This window comes from Brassica oleracea, chromosome C9 (assembly GCF_000695525.1).
Source record: "Brassica oleracea var. oleracea cultivar TO1000 chromosome C9, BOL, whole genome shotgun sequence".
Lineage (NCBI taxonomy): Eukaryota > Viridiplantae > Streptophyta > Magnoliopsida > Brassicales > Brassicaceae > Brassica > Brassica oleracea.
The window spans coordinates 17,607,059-17,622,784 of NC_027756.1; the positions used below are offsets into that span (position 1 = coordinate 17,607,059).

The window sequence follows — 15,726 nt, forward strand, 5'->3', positions numbered from 1 at the left end:
ATGATATGATGTTCAGGTTTACATACATTTGGTTATGTTTTAAAATTAAATAAATTGTTTCAGATTTATTTTATTATTGGATAATTAAATAAAAGTCCCAAAATGATTTATATCATTCTTATAGGTCATCAAGTACGTGACTTGATCATGAAACCCTATATGTGAGAGATGTTATAAATTATTGAGGTCCCTAGTCAAGGTTGTTAACTTGGGACATTAACAACCGAGTATGACTAGTATGTGAGGTGATTGATGACTAAGTTTCATTAAGTCATTCAATATGTGGTATTGAAGTCAATCACATGGATATGTTTTAGAGAACACATGATCGGACTGACCCACTATGAGAACTCTACAAGATTGTTATATGAGTGTCATAAGAGTTTCTCATTATGACTATAGAGTATAGTCCTTAGACCTGAGTTCATCATGATTCTTTACTTGTGGATTAGTTCACTTTGACCTTGTCAAACGTCAGCCGTAACTGGTGATTATAAAGGCATTGATTAGGTGTTCTATGAAGTTTGTAAGGAACATGGATGAAACAAGATGGGATTTGTCCCTCCCATATAACAGGAGATAAATATCTTTGGGCCTATCAAAGATTTGATACTGAGAAATGCATGGCCGTGCTCAAACGAGGTGAATGTCAGTCGTTTGTTTTATCAGTAAAAATCAGAGTTCGATAAAAATGATTTAGCTTAATAAGGATGACACTAGTTCTTGCCTTATGCTAAGATCGAGATATAGAGACAAAGGGATTATGAGAATAGATGATTCCAGTACAAGTGGGAGATGGTTGGGAATGTCCTGAAATCTGTTGTACTTACTCTAGTTAAAGTCGCAACGTCGAGATTCGACAGTCATATAATATTAGGTGATTATAATGTTTTTCTAGAAACCACTTATAGTCTATGAATTGAGAATTCATTACTAATATTATATGATCCTACAGTGTCACACAACTAAGCAAACTGGATCATTAATATATACTAGGTTCGTACTAAATATTATATATGATATAATATATGTATATATATTCACATATGTGATGTGAGTATAAAGTGATGTGAGTATAAAAGAGGGTCACGTTACTTTGAAATAATAATGATGGTCATTATTATTAAAAGAGAAAAGTTAAGTATGGGCTGAGCCCATAGGCAAACCTAACTGATTTAGGTTACGTGTATATATACCAAACACATACTATGATATGTGCATGTTTTTCCCTCGGCCGCAACTTAATTATATAGACGAAGTGTTCGTGAGTTCTTGAGAGAAGTCTCAACGGTACTAGCATCCCGTATCGATCCAGTTTGTGTGCGTGTGGATACCAGTAAAGGCACGATGTTTGGAGTGCTAGAAATCTCGATTTGGTTTATTCATCCTTCCGCTGTAAAACTTCCAGATATATTTGAAACCCTAAGATCTAGATTTATTTCAGTATTTGCATGAGATCTAGGCAAAATAAATTCATAGGTTGATTTATAAATCGTTATAAACCAGTATGAATTCTAACAGGAGAAAGCTAAGATGATGTTGAAAGCCTATGCATCGAATCCAGCTCTCTTCAAACGTTTACATCGGCAAGAATGTATGTTACTAATGTGAAAATGGAAATCATGTGGAAGTTGTGTAAGCATTTGTGGTAAAAATAACACATTTGCTTTGCTAATGATGTGATCAAAGTAAGACAATTTCCATTTCGAGCGCTTTATAAAATGGTGAACTTATAAAAAGAACTAGAATATTGTTGGTTACCAATGTGAAAATGGAAATCATGTGGAAGTTGTGTATGCATTTGTGATAAAAAGAACACATTTTACTTTGTTAGTGATGTGATCAAAGTACAATTCCCAATTCGAACGTTTTCAAAAAATGTGAACTTATAAAAAGAACTATAATATTGTTAGTTACTAATGTGAAAATGGAAATCATGTGGAAGTTGTGTATGCATTTGTGATAAAAAGAACACATTTACTTTGTTAATAATGTGATCAAAGTAAGACTATTTACATTTCGAACGTTTAAAAAAAAAATTGTGAACTTAAAAAAAGAACTAGAATATCGTTGGTTATGTTAGTTTTGTCCCACATCGTGAGTACGAGAGAGACGAGGCAGAGAAATGCTTGTATATAAATGAGATGGGCCTGGACGATGAAAAATTAAAAAGGGTCGGATGGCTAATTATGCCACGCTCAGCCTAAGACTAAAAGTGTGAGTGCTGTATGGCACAATCAAGATATATGGCCGACATTATTTCTGGAAACCCCTATAGGGTTGGCTCGCTCGGCCGACCCTCCAATTCTTTTTACTACAAATTGTTTTTTTTTAACTGGGAGCGCTATTGACGAACTTATATAGGTTTTGAAATTACTTTGAATTTAATATTTAAAATTATTTTTTTGCATCTATAGGCAGAAACACCTAATACATTTTTGAGTTGATTCAATAAAGTTCAATTTTTGTTTTGTAACATGTATGCTTATCATTACAAAATATAAGTTAAAAGGACTTAATAAAAGCTTAATAAGGCCTAATAATACGTGCTTAAGTAGTAATTAGATTCTGACCCATGTGCCTCCGTACGGATATTTTATTTAACTTTTTATATTGTTCAAAATTTTCATACATGATTGATTGTATATATTGTAACCACCTAACAATATTTAATATAATTTTATAGTTAAAATGAATCAGTTTCGTGATTGTTTTACATTGTCATTTGTTTTAATTGTTTATAAATATATATATCTTGATGGGTTAGAATCGATGTAGATATATAACAATAATAGTGAATTATCATTTTTTATATATATATTATTTATTTATTATGATAATTCATTATTTATGTTGAATATACATTTTTAGTTCTTAATAGATTAGATAAATAGGTATTAGACATGTATAATTGTTAATTTAACATGTATTATTGTTTAGAATGTTTATATATAACTCTTTAGAATGTCTTTTTGGGATATTATGTCTACTTAATTCGGAATTAGTTTTTTATTTTGTGTCTTTCATAATAGTGAGTTTTGAGTACAGCTGTCACACCCGTCTATTACTTAACAAAGATGACATATTAATCATATTGTCTTTACCTGAAAAATATTTAAAAGATCAATATAAATTGCTAAGGATCCAATAAAAAATCTTATAAAACCGTATTAAAACAAATAGAAAACTCTTTAAACAACGTTATCAAGTCTTAAAAAGAAATGACATAATGAAAATCAAGTAATCCAAAAACACAACACCACACCGAGAACTATTCTTGAATTTCTTCAAACTCACCTGAAAAGAAAAAAACAACACCACACAAGACAATAAATCCATTGAGGCTATATGTTCCTTTAAAGCCATGTGCCCATATGGTTAAACATCATCACTAGACAACATGTCCATTCAGATTATACTACTGCTCAGGCTTTGTGCCCAGTAAGCTAAATGGACCCGGTCCTTCCTATGGCCAGTCGCCCTAGCTCAGGCTTTGTTTTTATACGCAGCCGAATTTTCCTTCTCTTCTTGATAATTTCACTAATTATCTTGCTAGATTCAGTGATCCAAACTACGAGTAGTCCCTTTAAAACCTGTTGAAGTAGACAGATGATTACATCGTTGTATGGCAAGAAATATTGGTTTAGCTCTTGTGGCAGGCAGATGAGACACACTTAAAACTTGGAGAAAAGTCAAAGTACGTATATTGTCTTTGTGCTTTGTATCCGAACCCTTTAGCCAAAATTTCCACCTATCTTTTGATCTTGTTGATAATGTATAACTCACTAGCCTCAAACGGATGATAAGTGGCTGAATGAGCGAGAACTATATATGTAAATGAAGCCACCTTTAGGATAAAAAAGTGCAAGCTCTATCGTTTTTAACGTGTGTACTCCTGGTAAAAACGTAAAATTAAGATCTCAGTATGACGGCATCAAAGGATAAAAAGAAATATAATCAGTATCCACCAGCCGGAATTTAAATCCGGGTCTGGGGTAGTACTTAAGCGAATCAAAGTACCCGAGTTGCTATCAAATAATGACTCGTCTCCAGCTTGTCTTTTGCGTAGCTGTCCAATTAAGAAATATGGTATATAATTAAATTTTTTTTTGGCAACATGTATATAATTAATTAAACTACTATGTATTGAATAATTCTGTAACATTTTTTTTATCTTTGATATATTTTAGAAGTATCATAACGCGTTTCAATCTCTATACACGTTTTCCTTTTTGTAAATCAACCCTAGTGATTTTTTTTGTAGTAAAAAAAGTAGTCTGTCTTAAATTCATATTTGGTCTTGTACCGATCAAATTGCTATAAAACGTTGGGCTATTACAAGACAAACACAAAAGGAATGCTTATAAATAAAAAAACAAATACGACTGATTTCAAACCACTCCCTTGCCTTTTAATTGTCATCTTTTCGTAACTATGCGGACTAATTGGAGAGTTTAGTTGAGGTTTATTTGGATTCCAGCTATTTGGATTAATCTGAAGATTGACTTATTTAGGTTTTATGTGATTTCTAATCAAATCTTTCGTTATGTCTCTTTCCATGCTTTCATGCTCGTAATTTTTTTGTACGAGTATTGTAAACAAACCTAATAGAAGCGAAAGTAAATGTTGTTTTTTGTGGTAAATAGGTAAATATTTGGTTTGCTAACCAGAAGATAACAAGTTTAAGCTAATTGCTAAATCGCAAGTAACAAAATATTTTTTGTGTGATTAGTGATTTACTAGAGAATTATATGGAGTACCATAATTCATTGCACACTGATAGTCTTATTCACCTGGAAGTGTTGCAATGGTCGTCTAGTGGTATTTTGATTTGAAACAAAGCATAAACTCAGTTTTCCCTTGAATTCGAATTTTCAAGGAATACCGTCACTTCTATTGTATTAGGCAACTGATTTTGGGATGTGGTCCAGGTGTTCTAATATAATGTGTTGCCTTTTAACTGGCTACACACCCTCGCTCGAGATGAGTCCGATCTGTTTTGGCTGCATATTTCATCGATCTCTCCAAAGAAGGTTCGAGCGGTAAACTCCTAGCTAGCTTCGTAGCAATATTTTTTAAAATTATGATGAAATACTGGCTAATCACATTGCTAATGCTATCACACTGCTTTGCTTCTTGGAATTAGCTATATAAACTTGCTATTATTGGCAAGTTAATAATCTATCATAGGATACGTTATATAATCTTGCTAATAATATTTGCATGAGAGGAAAACAACCATATACGGTAATAGTTACGAAAAGAAATCGATAAAGTTATAAAACTGATATATACATTTTTGGATACTGTACATTAATATACCATGATAGGAAAAGCCAAATCATGTCTACCAAACATAAAAATAGAACACCAAAAGTATAATTATCTCTATATATATATAACCATCTTTATATGTACCCAACACATTTGACTGCTCTTTCATCTTTAAACTTGCCTCAAGATCCTAGCTTTAGGGTTTCAACATTTCTTCAGAAATATCTCTCTGCCGACTGAAGCAACATATGCAAAATATGGAGTGTGATAGATCATCGTCGTCCACATCATCAGAAAGCGGGGCCGTTCTTCATCATCTTACTACATCGTCCACCGTGACGAGGCGAATGTACGAGTGCACTTTCTGCAAAAGAGGTTTCACGAACGCACAAGCTTTGGGTGGTCACATGAACATCCATCGACGTGACCGTCTCAACAAGGCTGCCATGCAGCAAAACGACGCTGACGTAGCACTCTCCAGTGCTCGAAGATGTTTCCACGTGGCATCATCTGATCGTGGAGGCTACGAGCAAGTTGAATCCGTCGTGTTGAGGGCGACCACGAACTTGAGCTTACGAATCGGCTCGATGGTTACAAGGAGAGAAAACGTGGTCGTTGAAGGAGATGAAATCGATTTGGAGCTACGTCTTGGCTTATGAGATCATCAACCACTACATCAATATTTGTGTAATACCTTTTTGGATTATTATATGGTTTTCTGGGTTGATATATATATATGTAAGCTAGGGAGCATATGAGGAGTTCATTATATGTCAAGGTAAGATATTTTTGGGAGTTATCTAATTATGCATGTTTTGTGATCAATCATTGAGATATATTACATCTTTAATCTTTAAATTGTATGTCACAAATATTAGTTTGCTGAAAAAGATCAGATCTACCCCACAACAAAATGATCGAACTATATACTACAAATACCAGCGTAGTGATTTTTGTCTTTTGATATAAAACTCTTTGCTACGGAAAATTTTAAACAAAAACTAATCATATTATTAATCGAGAACAAGATTAGGTGAAAACGTTATAACTTAATTAACTAAAATGTAACATATCTAAGATGACATATATGATGAGTCAAATATGATTTAATTCCATATAACAGCCGGCTATAGAAACTTGCTTACATGGCTTATACAAGATTAGCTTAACTAGACTAGTTTTAATTATCACAAGTTTAAATCATGTTGTTCTCCTAATCAAAACTTGCTAGATTATTATGCTTTCGAATTCTTGTTTGAAATCATATTATTAATTTTGATGTATATTCTAAACATATTCATAGTATTTGGTATTATTTAGGGTTTATGCTACATTTATGGTTTGGATATACAGTTTTAATTCGATCTAATCCAGTTGTTTTTTTCAATTTTATATTATCACTTTGAAACCATACATTAACATTAATAACAATTTCTTAATACTATAATTTACTAATATATTATATATTTAGGGTTTAAGATTGAAAAACATGTAGGGTTTAGTTTTTAGGGTATAGGGTTTTGCCTTATATGATACACTATATATTTTGTTGTATGATTAAAATATTTTTGTAATAGGATAATATTTGATTGATTGATAACTACGTAAAATGTGATATTTTAATTTTTATATTGTTTTTAAAAATTACACTTCCTATAATTTCTGATTACCGAAATAATCGCACCCATGTAGGGCCGGTTCAACACGGTTAGGGGTCCTATGGCAAAAAAAAAAAATTATCCTCTAAAATTTATATACAAATAATGTTTGAAATATTTTTAAAATTTAATCAGTAATATTTTGAATCTGCACATATGTGCGGATATATGTTCGCATGTCATGAATTCACCACCATATCCTTTTAGACTAGTCTATTTTATTTTCATACAAAGCTTTTAATCAGTTATCTTTTAAATTTCAAAATATTTTTAAAATTTAATCAGTAAAATACATTTAATAAAATTTTTAAAGAATAGTCCAAATTAAAAAAATCATACATGGAAGAAGTCATGAATTCTATTTTAATAGAATAGACTAGATTTGAACCCGCACGTACGTGCAGATATATGTTTATTTTTAAAATAATATTTAAACTATAAAATAAGTTATAAAGAAATATATAATATCAATTTTAAATATATATTATTATTTTGGAAATTTTATATTTGTTGAATTTCTTTTTTTTTGATGAAATTGTACTAATCATATATTAATCATTTATTTTGTTAATTTATTTAAAAATGCAACATCATATTAATAGCTTAATTGTAAACATTAGTTTTACATGAATTATTACAAATTTATTAATTTTTGCTTAAAAATTTTTATTCTCGAAATTTTTGTATGTGACCAAATTAAATTATTTAATATTATATTTTAGAATATTATTTTATTTTAGTATATTATATTTCAGTTTGTGTTTTTAGTTTTATTATGAAAATCAAACATAAAAATTTACAACCAATAAATTATTATTTATTTTGTTTAAAAAAAAGTTAATATGATAATTTCAAAAATAATTGGGGTGTACTATTTAATTTTAAAATTAATTACTAAAATATATATAAAATTTGGTAGATTAAATATGATAAACAATAAGAAAATAGCATAATGAAAATATATTTGGATTTTCTTAGGAATGTTATTGTTTAGATGTATATTGTTTATTTGTTTCTGTTTGGAAAATATCATATATGAGTAAATTTAGGATATTTAGTTAACTTTTTAATTAATGGTCTAATAAAGATTTTTGTACGGTAGATAAAAACTAAGATCCTAAATTAATAGATTAGATATATCATTTTTTTTGGTGCAAATGTTAAAGATGATTAGATATATCATTAAGTTGAAGACGAACATAATAGTTAGTATTTGTAGTAATACCAAATTATTTACAATTTTATGTTACAACATTTTAAATAGATATTGATATTGTAAATGGGTGGTTCACTGATTCAGACTGAATCATACAATAGAAACAAAACTTAAAAGTAGAGAACCGATCGTTACAAACGATCGGTTGATCTCCTGGCAATAGTTTAAAGATATTTAAATTTGGATCAGATAGTGTGGTATATTTTCAGACTAATTTATTTTGTAGCACTAAATACATTTATTTTGGGGCCGAACGGATACCCGATAGAATTTATTTAAAAAAAAAGAATATTGTTACTTTTCTTTTCGACAAAGCAGAAAGTCAATACAAAAGGAACTCAGTAGTCTTCGATACGCGAAGCTTCTGGGAGAACGAGGAGCTTCCATTCAGTTTCTTGGAGTCTTCTCTCCACTCTCTCTTCCACCTCCTCTCCTCGTATCTGCCAAAATATTTTATCTTTGTTTAGTTATAAATTTCTTGCTGCATATTAAAAGTATAACAATTAAAATGTATTGTTTATTCACTATATATTTTCCTATAATTATCAACCATGCTGCTAATTAATTTAATATTTTCATTTAATGTTTCTTAAAAATGTACAACTTATTAATATTAATTATTAAAAGTATTTTAATTTTTTTGAAAACCTATATTTGTGGAAACCGATTTTTTAATCCTTCTTTTAGGAATAGAGGAAATATTTTTTTTCTGAACTCCTTCCATTATATGTGTTTATATAATAGTGGTATTAATCAGCGTTGCATAAGCTTTTCTTCTTCTTTTGTTGGATTGTTATTATAGATAGTATTGAAAACAATATGTTTTATCAAAAAGAAGAAAAGACAAGATCATAAAGCGATATGTTATTAATATTTTCTGAAACTTCACCTATAAAGGTTAAATAATTTACGGTTTTCTTGGAGTCATTATGCGTTATTTGATGAATATTAATTTTCACTTTTTGAATTAGAAGTGTACTAAATATATTTCATATCATCTATGTATGTATAGTCTGATGAGTCGATAGTAATGTAGGATATGATTTAATTTTGGAAGGAATTTAGTAGTTCTAAAATATCAACCACTAATAAATTTAGGGTACGATTGAAAATCACTTTGAGCGAGAATGTGTTAGCGATAATTTTTTTCCTCTCAGTTTAACCTATATTCTACCAATGAGGTGGAAGTGATTTTTATCTCATTTATTCTCATCACTATTTGGCAAGAGGTATATATGTCACTTTCTTTCCTCGCTATTTTTACAGTGTAAAACAAATTATGTTTGATTTTTATTTTATTTTATATTTGTTACTACGGCAACTTTCTACCTATTTACTCTAATTCAATTACCCTGGGTTGCTCCAAAATTAACCAATCACACTCTTAGTAGTATTGGCTTCACAATATTTATAACTAGGCAACTTACTATTTAATTGAAGATCTTTTTCTGATATTTTCTTAGACTACCGTCACTTCAACCTACAAAGCAAATTTTCACATCTATATTATTAAAATAGAAATACCCATTTAAAAATGTTCTTACTTCATTAATTAAATTCTATTTTTTGTTTGTTTGTCTTTTTCAGTTGCATTTATGAAATATCATAAAACAAATAAAATTACATAATTTATTACTTGTCTTTTCAGTTACATTAATGAAATATGCTTAAATGAATTTAAACTTCCTATTTTATTGTTTGTTTTTTTCAGTTACCTTAATGAAATATCCTTAAATAAATTTGGACATAATGTCATTTAATCAACCAAAAAAACTCATGAGTTATCCTTACGTGCATAATTTTAATAATGGAGATTTTTAAAAATGTGCATCATTAAAATATTACCTAAAACATGCAGCACTAATATATAACATGCATCAATAAAACTAGAATTTGACTCACACAATTGTACGGATATTATTTTCAGTTGATTAAATTTAAAAATAATTATTTATTCAAAAAATATTTAAGAATTTAAAAATAATCAATTAAAATTGTTATTATCATTGAATATCATTATTTTTGACATAATTTGAGTTTTCGTTTACATCAAAACTTATCATATTTTAGGATAATTTTAATTTAAAATGTAATATTCATATTTTTCAAAAAAATTCTAAAAATATTTTTAAAATATTTTGTTATAATTGTTAAAAAAAAATTGAGTTGCATTTCAAATAAAAAGGTAAGGATATTAAAAATATTATAATTAAAATATGTAAAATTTAATATAGTTTTAAGAAAATGGTCAAAATAAAAAAAAATACACATAAAATAATCATGATTTTTGTTAACTGGGCGGGTCATTATTTATATGATATCGCACACGAAAGAAAAATTTATGTTTTTAAAATTATCTAATTAACTCTATACTCATTTTTTTATATTTTTATATGATATGACACATTCATAAGAAAATAGATAGTTTAAGATGCAAAAAAAATTATTTACTTAATGAATATAATATGAACGAATATTACAAATACATCATTTAATAAAATAAATAATTAAAAACTGAAAATTCATATCCGCTATCAGGCTCTAGTAACTATTAATATACAAGCACTATATACGGTGGTGTACATGTATATCATAGCGATAGAAACGTGAACTGAATTATACCTAATCGCAGGATATTTTTGGTTTCTATATGTTTTGTAATCGTACAAATCTAAATATTATTTAAGGCTACTAGCTCAATTAGAAAAGTATAACAGGGAAAATGTAGAGATCTCCAAAATCTCAATATCAATAATAATAATAACTAGATCTCGATCCGCGCAACCGCGCAGATTTTTGTTTTCATTTATTTTTATATAAATATTTTCTTTTCAATTCTAAATTGATATATATTATAATATATGAGTCTATCAATTTTTAAAACATAATAAGTTTACGGTATATTTTTTTATTGAATAAATTGTTTTAAACTTTCACATGTATTTGTATCTTCTTCTATATATATATTTTCGGATTATTATTTCATTATTAAAATCGTAACTATATATATAAAGATTAGTAAAATATTGTTTTATTGTCATACTCAAAGATATTGTACATTCACAAATTTAGAAAGTTTTTTTAAAATTAAACATTTCGCTTCATAGATTTATATTATCGAGTAAATAATTAAACATTTAGTTTTTGTTTAATTTTTAAAATAAGTTTAAATCCAGTTATTGATAGCCCAATAAAAAATTCTGGTAGATCCAAAATTTAAATGATAAGATTAGATATTAAATGTAACATGATTTTCTATGAATAAGTCCATTAGGGCCATTTTTAAAAAAATCACACATGAATCAAGGTTATGACTTCTGTTTTAATACGTAAGATAGTCCAAAAACCTGGAAAAAAATGAAATGGACATATACCTGAGTCTCAATGTTCATGGTTGCAGAGAATTCGTGAGGAGAGAAATTGGCTTGGACCGTTTTGAGTTTTGTCCCCATTGATTTAAGACATTGAAGAATTTCTACCATTGAATCGATCCCAGACAAGGGTTCTTGTAGACTAAACCTAATCTTTGTTCCAGTCATTTTATCATGATCCGTTGCTGATTTTGCCTCCAACACATTCATTCTTCTCTCCAGTTCTTTCTTATATTCGTCTAATTTCCCAATTTGATCGACCGCTTTTCGAATTTTTGTCATTCTGAAACAATTTTTCACAGTTATATATTAATTAATGTAGATTAATAATAATTATAATGATTAGTTACTCGAAGTCGTTAAGAATCAAAATATAAGAAAAAATCATTGAGAAAAATAAGCTTCATTTGAATTTAATATACAAAATTAAGCGATGTACCTTAGTGGCAAATGGTAATAGAGAATGCAGAGCTAAGTAACTCTGTTTTTGTTTCATTCTTCTCGTCCTCTCTTTCATCATATGTTGTCGGCATCTCTCCTTCTCCGGCGCTAACGCATTTTTGTTCTCCTCCCAAATCTTTCTCAAAAGATTCAACATTCTCTTGTTCACGTTCACCGACGATGAAGAAGATACCATCGTCTGCTCCGTGTCCCTCACGTATGACCTAAAAGCGCTTCTGTTTAGTACACTTACGGTATTGTCAGCGTTGCCGGAGACATCACCGGCGATCAGATCCCAGAATATGTCTTCTTCTTCCCAAATGGAATCTAGAAAGAAGGTATCCATCTTTCTCTCACTTTCTCACTGCTTTAAGGATCTCGAGTTGTGGTTTGATGTTGTGCGTTTCGTGTGTGGTTTATATATATGTTATTATTTAAACACGTGGGGTTGGGCCATTGTTGATTTAACACATGGGAGAACCATATTCAGCACATGGTCAATGCATCGTTCCAACTTTCTTGTTTATATTGGTGACGTATGAGGATAATTCTAGACAAAGTCAATCGACGTAGGAAACAGATAGCCATAGGCCCATTGAAAGTCAAGTGAGGTATCTTGGCAACAATATTTCTTTTGACGTGTCTTTACGTTTGAATAGGACAGAAAAGTTCCCGTGTGTGAACGACTTGACTATAAAATTCGATTCGTTTATTTCAGGAGGAGCTATCATTTCTCTATTTTTATTCAAAGAAAGTAACAAAGTGTTTTTTTTTCCTCTCTAAATTGTATTGGAATGCTTTTCTCCAATTCCCTTTACGCGAACCCTTTTCTTGTCTAATAAAGAAATATGTCTCGGACCCTACCTCTACTAATGAATATTTATGGCTGATGATCCTTACTAACAGCGTTCCACCAAAAAGGGGAATGCTGGGAATGCTTTGGCTACCGTTGATGTGTGAAAGTGCTAATAAACTGAATTGAGAACAATAAGAAAGCCAAAAAGAAAAAATAACCCTACTGCCGACCGTCTTTGCTCTTTCTTAAAAAGTGTTTGGTGTTACTTCTAACAGGTGTCGATCAGGCACTTAACATCGTTTAGGACAAAGAGGGAAAGATTATTAATCATGTAACACCATAACTGTTCACGGTTAATGAATTTTCCACATCCTCTCATTCTACCAATCAAATGCGATGGATGATACGCATATGAACTCTTTTAAACCAGGGGTGGGTGCAAGAGGGATACTTGTTTTTTTACGTATACTTGATACTTGGCTTGTCTTTATCGAAAACGAATACTTGTTATTTTGAGTACTTGTCCAAAAATATCTTACTTGTAAGTTACTTGCCTTGTTTGATTACTTGATACTTACAAGTATTTATTAATTACTTGGATATATTTCCAAGTTTCTAAAAATTACTTGATAGATACTCCATCCGTTTCTAAATGTAAGTAGTTTTAGCAAAAAGAGTTTGTTTCACAATATAAGTAGTTTACATATTTCAATGCATCTTTTTCATTTATTGGATATTGTGTAATGAAATAATGTTAGGTTTTTAATAATTGGTTGAATTAATTGGTTAAATGATATATTCTTTTAAATAACAATTTTCTAAATATTCGTGCTTTTAAGCAAAACTACTTACAATTAGAAACGGAGGGAGTAATATTTAACGAGAGAAGGTTATGAAAGTTTGTTTTATTTACTCGACTTGGTAAAAACACGAGAATTATTCTAAATAAAATATTTTCACCTAATATAAAAAAAAAGAAGAAGATGGAATTCTATAAGAAAGTATTGTTTACTTTTTACAACAAAGAAATATTTGTTTAGAGCTTTAGTTTTTATGGTTTAGTTATCATTTTTTTAATCGTAAAACAAGTAACGAGTAATATCAAGGCGAGTCGTAACTTTTTTGTGATACTTGTTACTTGCCTTGTACTTGCAAGTAGCAAAACTCAATGACTTGATACTTGACTTGACAACAACGAGTACTTGAAAAAACAAGGCGAATACGGGTCAAGTAGCGGGTATAAAGCAAGTAACGAGTATTCGTGCCCAATCCTATTTTAAACCTTTAAACAGACACTACCATATGCCACAAACCATGAAATTTCAAATCTGTTCTACTGAAGTTTCAGTGAGATTCATATGAAGGTCATGGCTCATGCATACTATGTAATAGCCCTACTAGTACGACTCTGCTATGGTCAACAAGCTCTTGTGTAGAGATTTACGTTAAACCAATTCGTAAACTTAGGTAAATGACAATGGTAGAAATACACTTTTTTTACCAACTTGAGCAGTTGGATTTATGCTTAACCAACTTAATTGAGAATCCATACACGCCATCGTGTCTGTATTGTATTTGAACAAAGGCCTTCCTTCACTCCAAGTTATGGGGTTATCTCTGATTTATGAGACTGTTAGTTATGTGACTGAGAGTGTCAAACGTGACCCATATTTGTAAATCAAGAGCGAAGCCAAAAGGCTACATCAATCATACACTAGAACGATTTGAGTACATAGCCTATTACACGACTTCAAAGGCCAGAAATAGATTTCGAAGATTACATTAGTGGATGAGTGCCTTGCATGATGAAAGAAGAACACTGGCTACTTTGGACTGCTAGTGTGCATGGGCCTTACACATGAAATCTAAATGGGGCTTAAGAGACGAAATCAGAAAATCCAAAAACTTGATTTGAAGCCGAATGGATATCAGGATGCCCATGCTAAATACCATAGAAGATTCGGTGTAACATTAAACAGAAAACACTAGTGTAATCTGGGAAATTCTTAAAAACATCAAAAATTGTGATCTTCATAGATAGAACATGAACCGAGGGTAAAGCGAGAAGTTTGGAGTCAACCTAAAATACGATGAATCTTCTTGGTTATATATCTGAACCATGAAGTAAACCGGATCAAACCATCATATAACCATCTAATAACACCTCTAGTTTAACACTCTTTCGCTCAGTTAACTGTAAGACATGCTATAATTGAAGAAGCAGTTTCTTGATCGAAACCAGATGAGATTTGCGGTGATTTTCAAGCAACTGTTGTAATCCTTTTCCTTAATACCCCTTTTCCATACTGATGTCAAGTAATGAACTGCATGAATAATGCTGAACCAGCATTCGGTTTTTGATTTTTTTCATCGATGACATGAAAGAAGAACAAAAGACATGTTTTATTAGTGACAGCCATATATAAGTTCCGCCTTCACCAATTTGTTCTCACTTCTATATCGTTCTTCCTTCTAAGCGATACAATGGAACAAAACCCCACATATTCTAATATCTTTAGTGGTCACAACTTCTAAAGAAACACAAAGAACATAGTCACGTTCATATATGCAACATTTTTTAAATTGCTCAGATTCAAATGTATCTCTAAGATATTCTAATATCTTTAGTGGTCACAACTTCTAAAGAAACGCAAAGAACATGTCACATTCTTATATTAAACATTTTTAAATTGTTTGGATTCAAATGTATCTCTAAAAGAAATCCACCAAATATTTCCACCGCGTACCTCAGTTCCGCTGCTCAAATTTGGTAAAGAGGACATGTGAAAAATCGAGAGCAGTACACCAATCACATTACCTCTTTTCTAACTTCTTGTAAAATCCGCATGATTTGTCGTAGTAAGACAGTATTAACAAGTGATAATATATGTGGGTTCTGATCGAGTGGCTTAGGTCCATGTACACAACAATCATGGGGCCTCCTGTTGTAGGTCCTGATGCGAAAACCAT

General features: G+C 30.2%; 2 protein-coding genes and 1 pseudogene across 2 annotated transcripts; 1 reads left to right on the plus strand and 2 right to left on the minus strand.

Moving 5' to 3' along the window:
• The first annotated feature begins 5,380 nt into the window (after nt 1–5,380).
• On the plus strand, nt 5,381–6,060 carry LOC106316497 (transcriptional regulator TAC1-like). Its single transcript, XM_013754396.1, has one exon. The coding sequence runs from the start codon at nt 5,523–5,525 to the stop codon at nt 5,931–5,933; it is 411 nt and encodes a 136-aa protein (XP_013609850.1). The 5' UTR covers nt 5,381–5,522; the 3' UTR covers nt 5,934–6,060.
• Nucleotides 6,061–8,220: 2,160 nt separating this feature from the next.
• Nucleotides 8,221–12,338, minus strand: LOC106316496 (transcription factor bHLH92-like). Its single transcript, XM_013754395.1, is given in 4 exon segments — nt 8,221–8,588; nt 11,523–11,787; nt 11,789–11,802; nt 11,959–12,338. Coding segments are annotated over 4 exon segments (729 nt in total). The 5' UTR covers nt 12,307–12,338; the 3' UTR covers nt 8,221–8,486.
• Nucleotides 12,339–14,698: 2,360 nt separating this feature from the next.
• Nucleotides 14,699–15,726, minus strand: LOC106314469 (annotated as a pseudogene).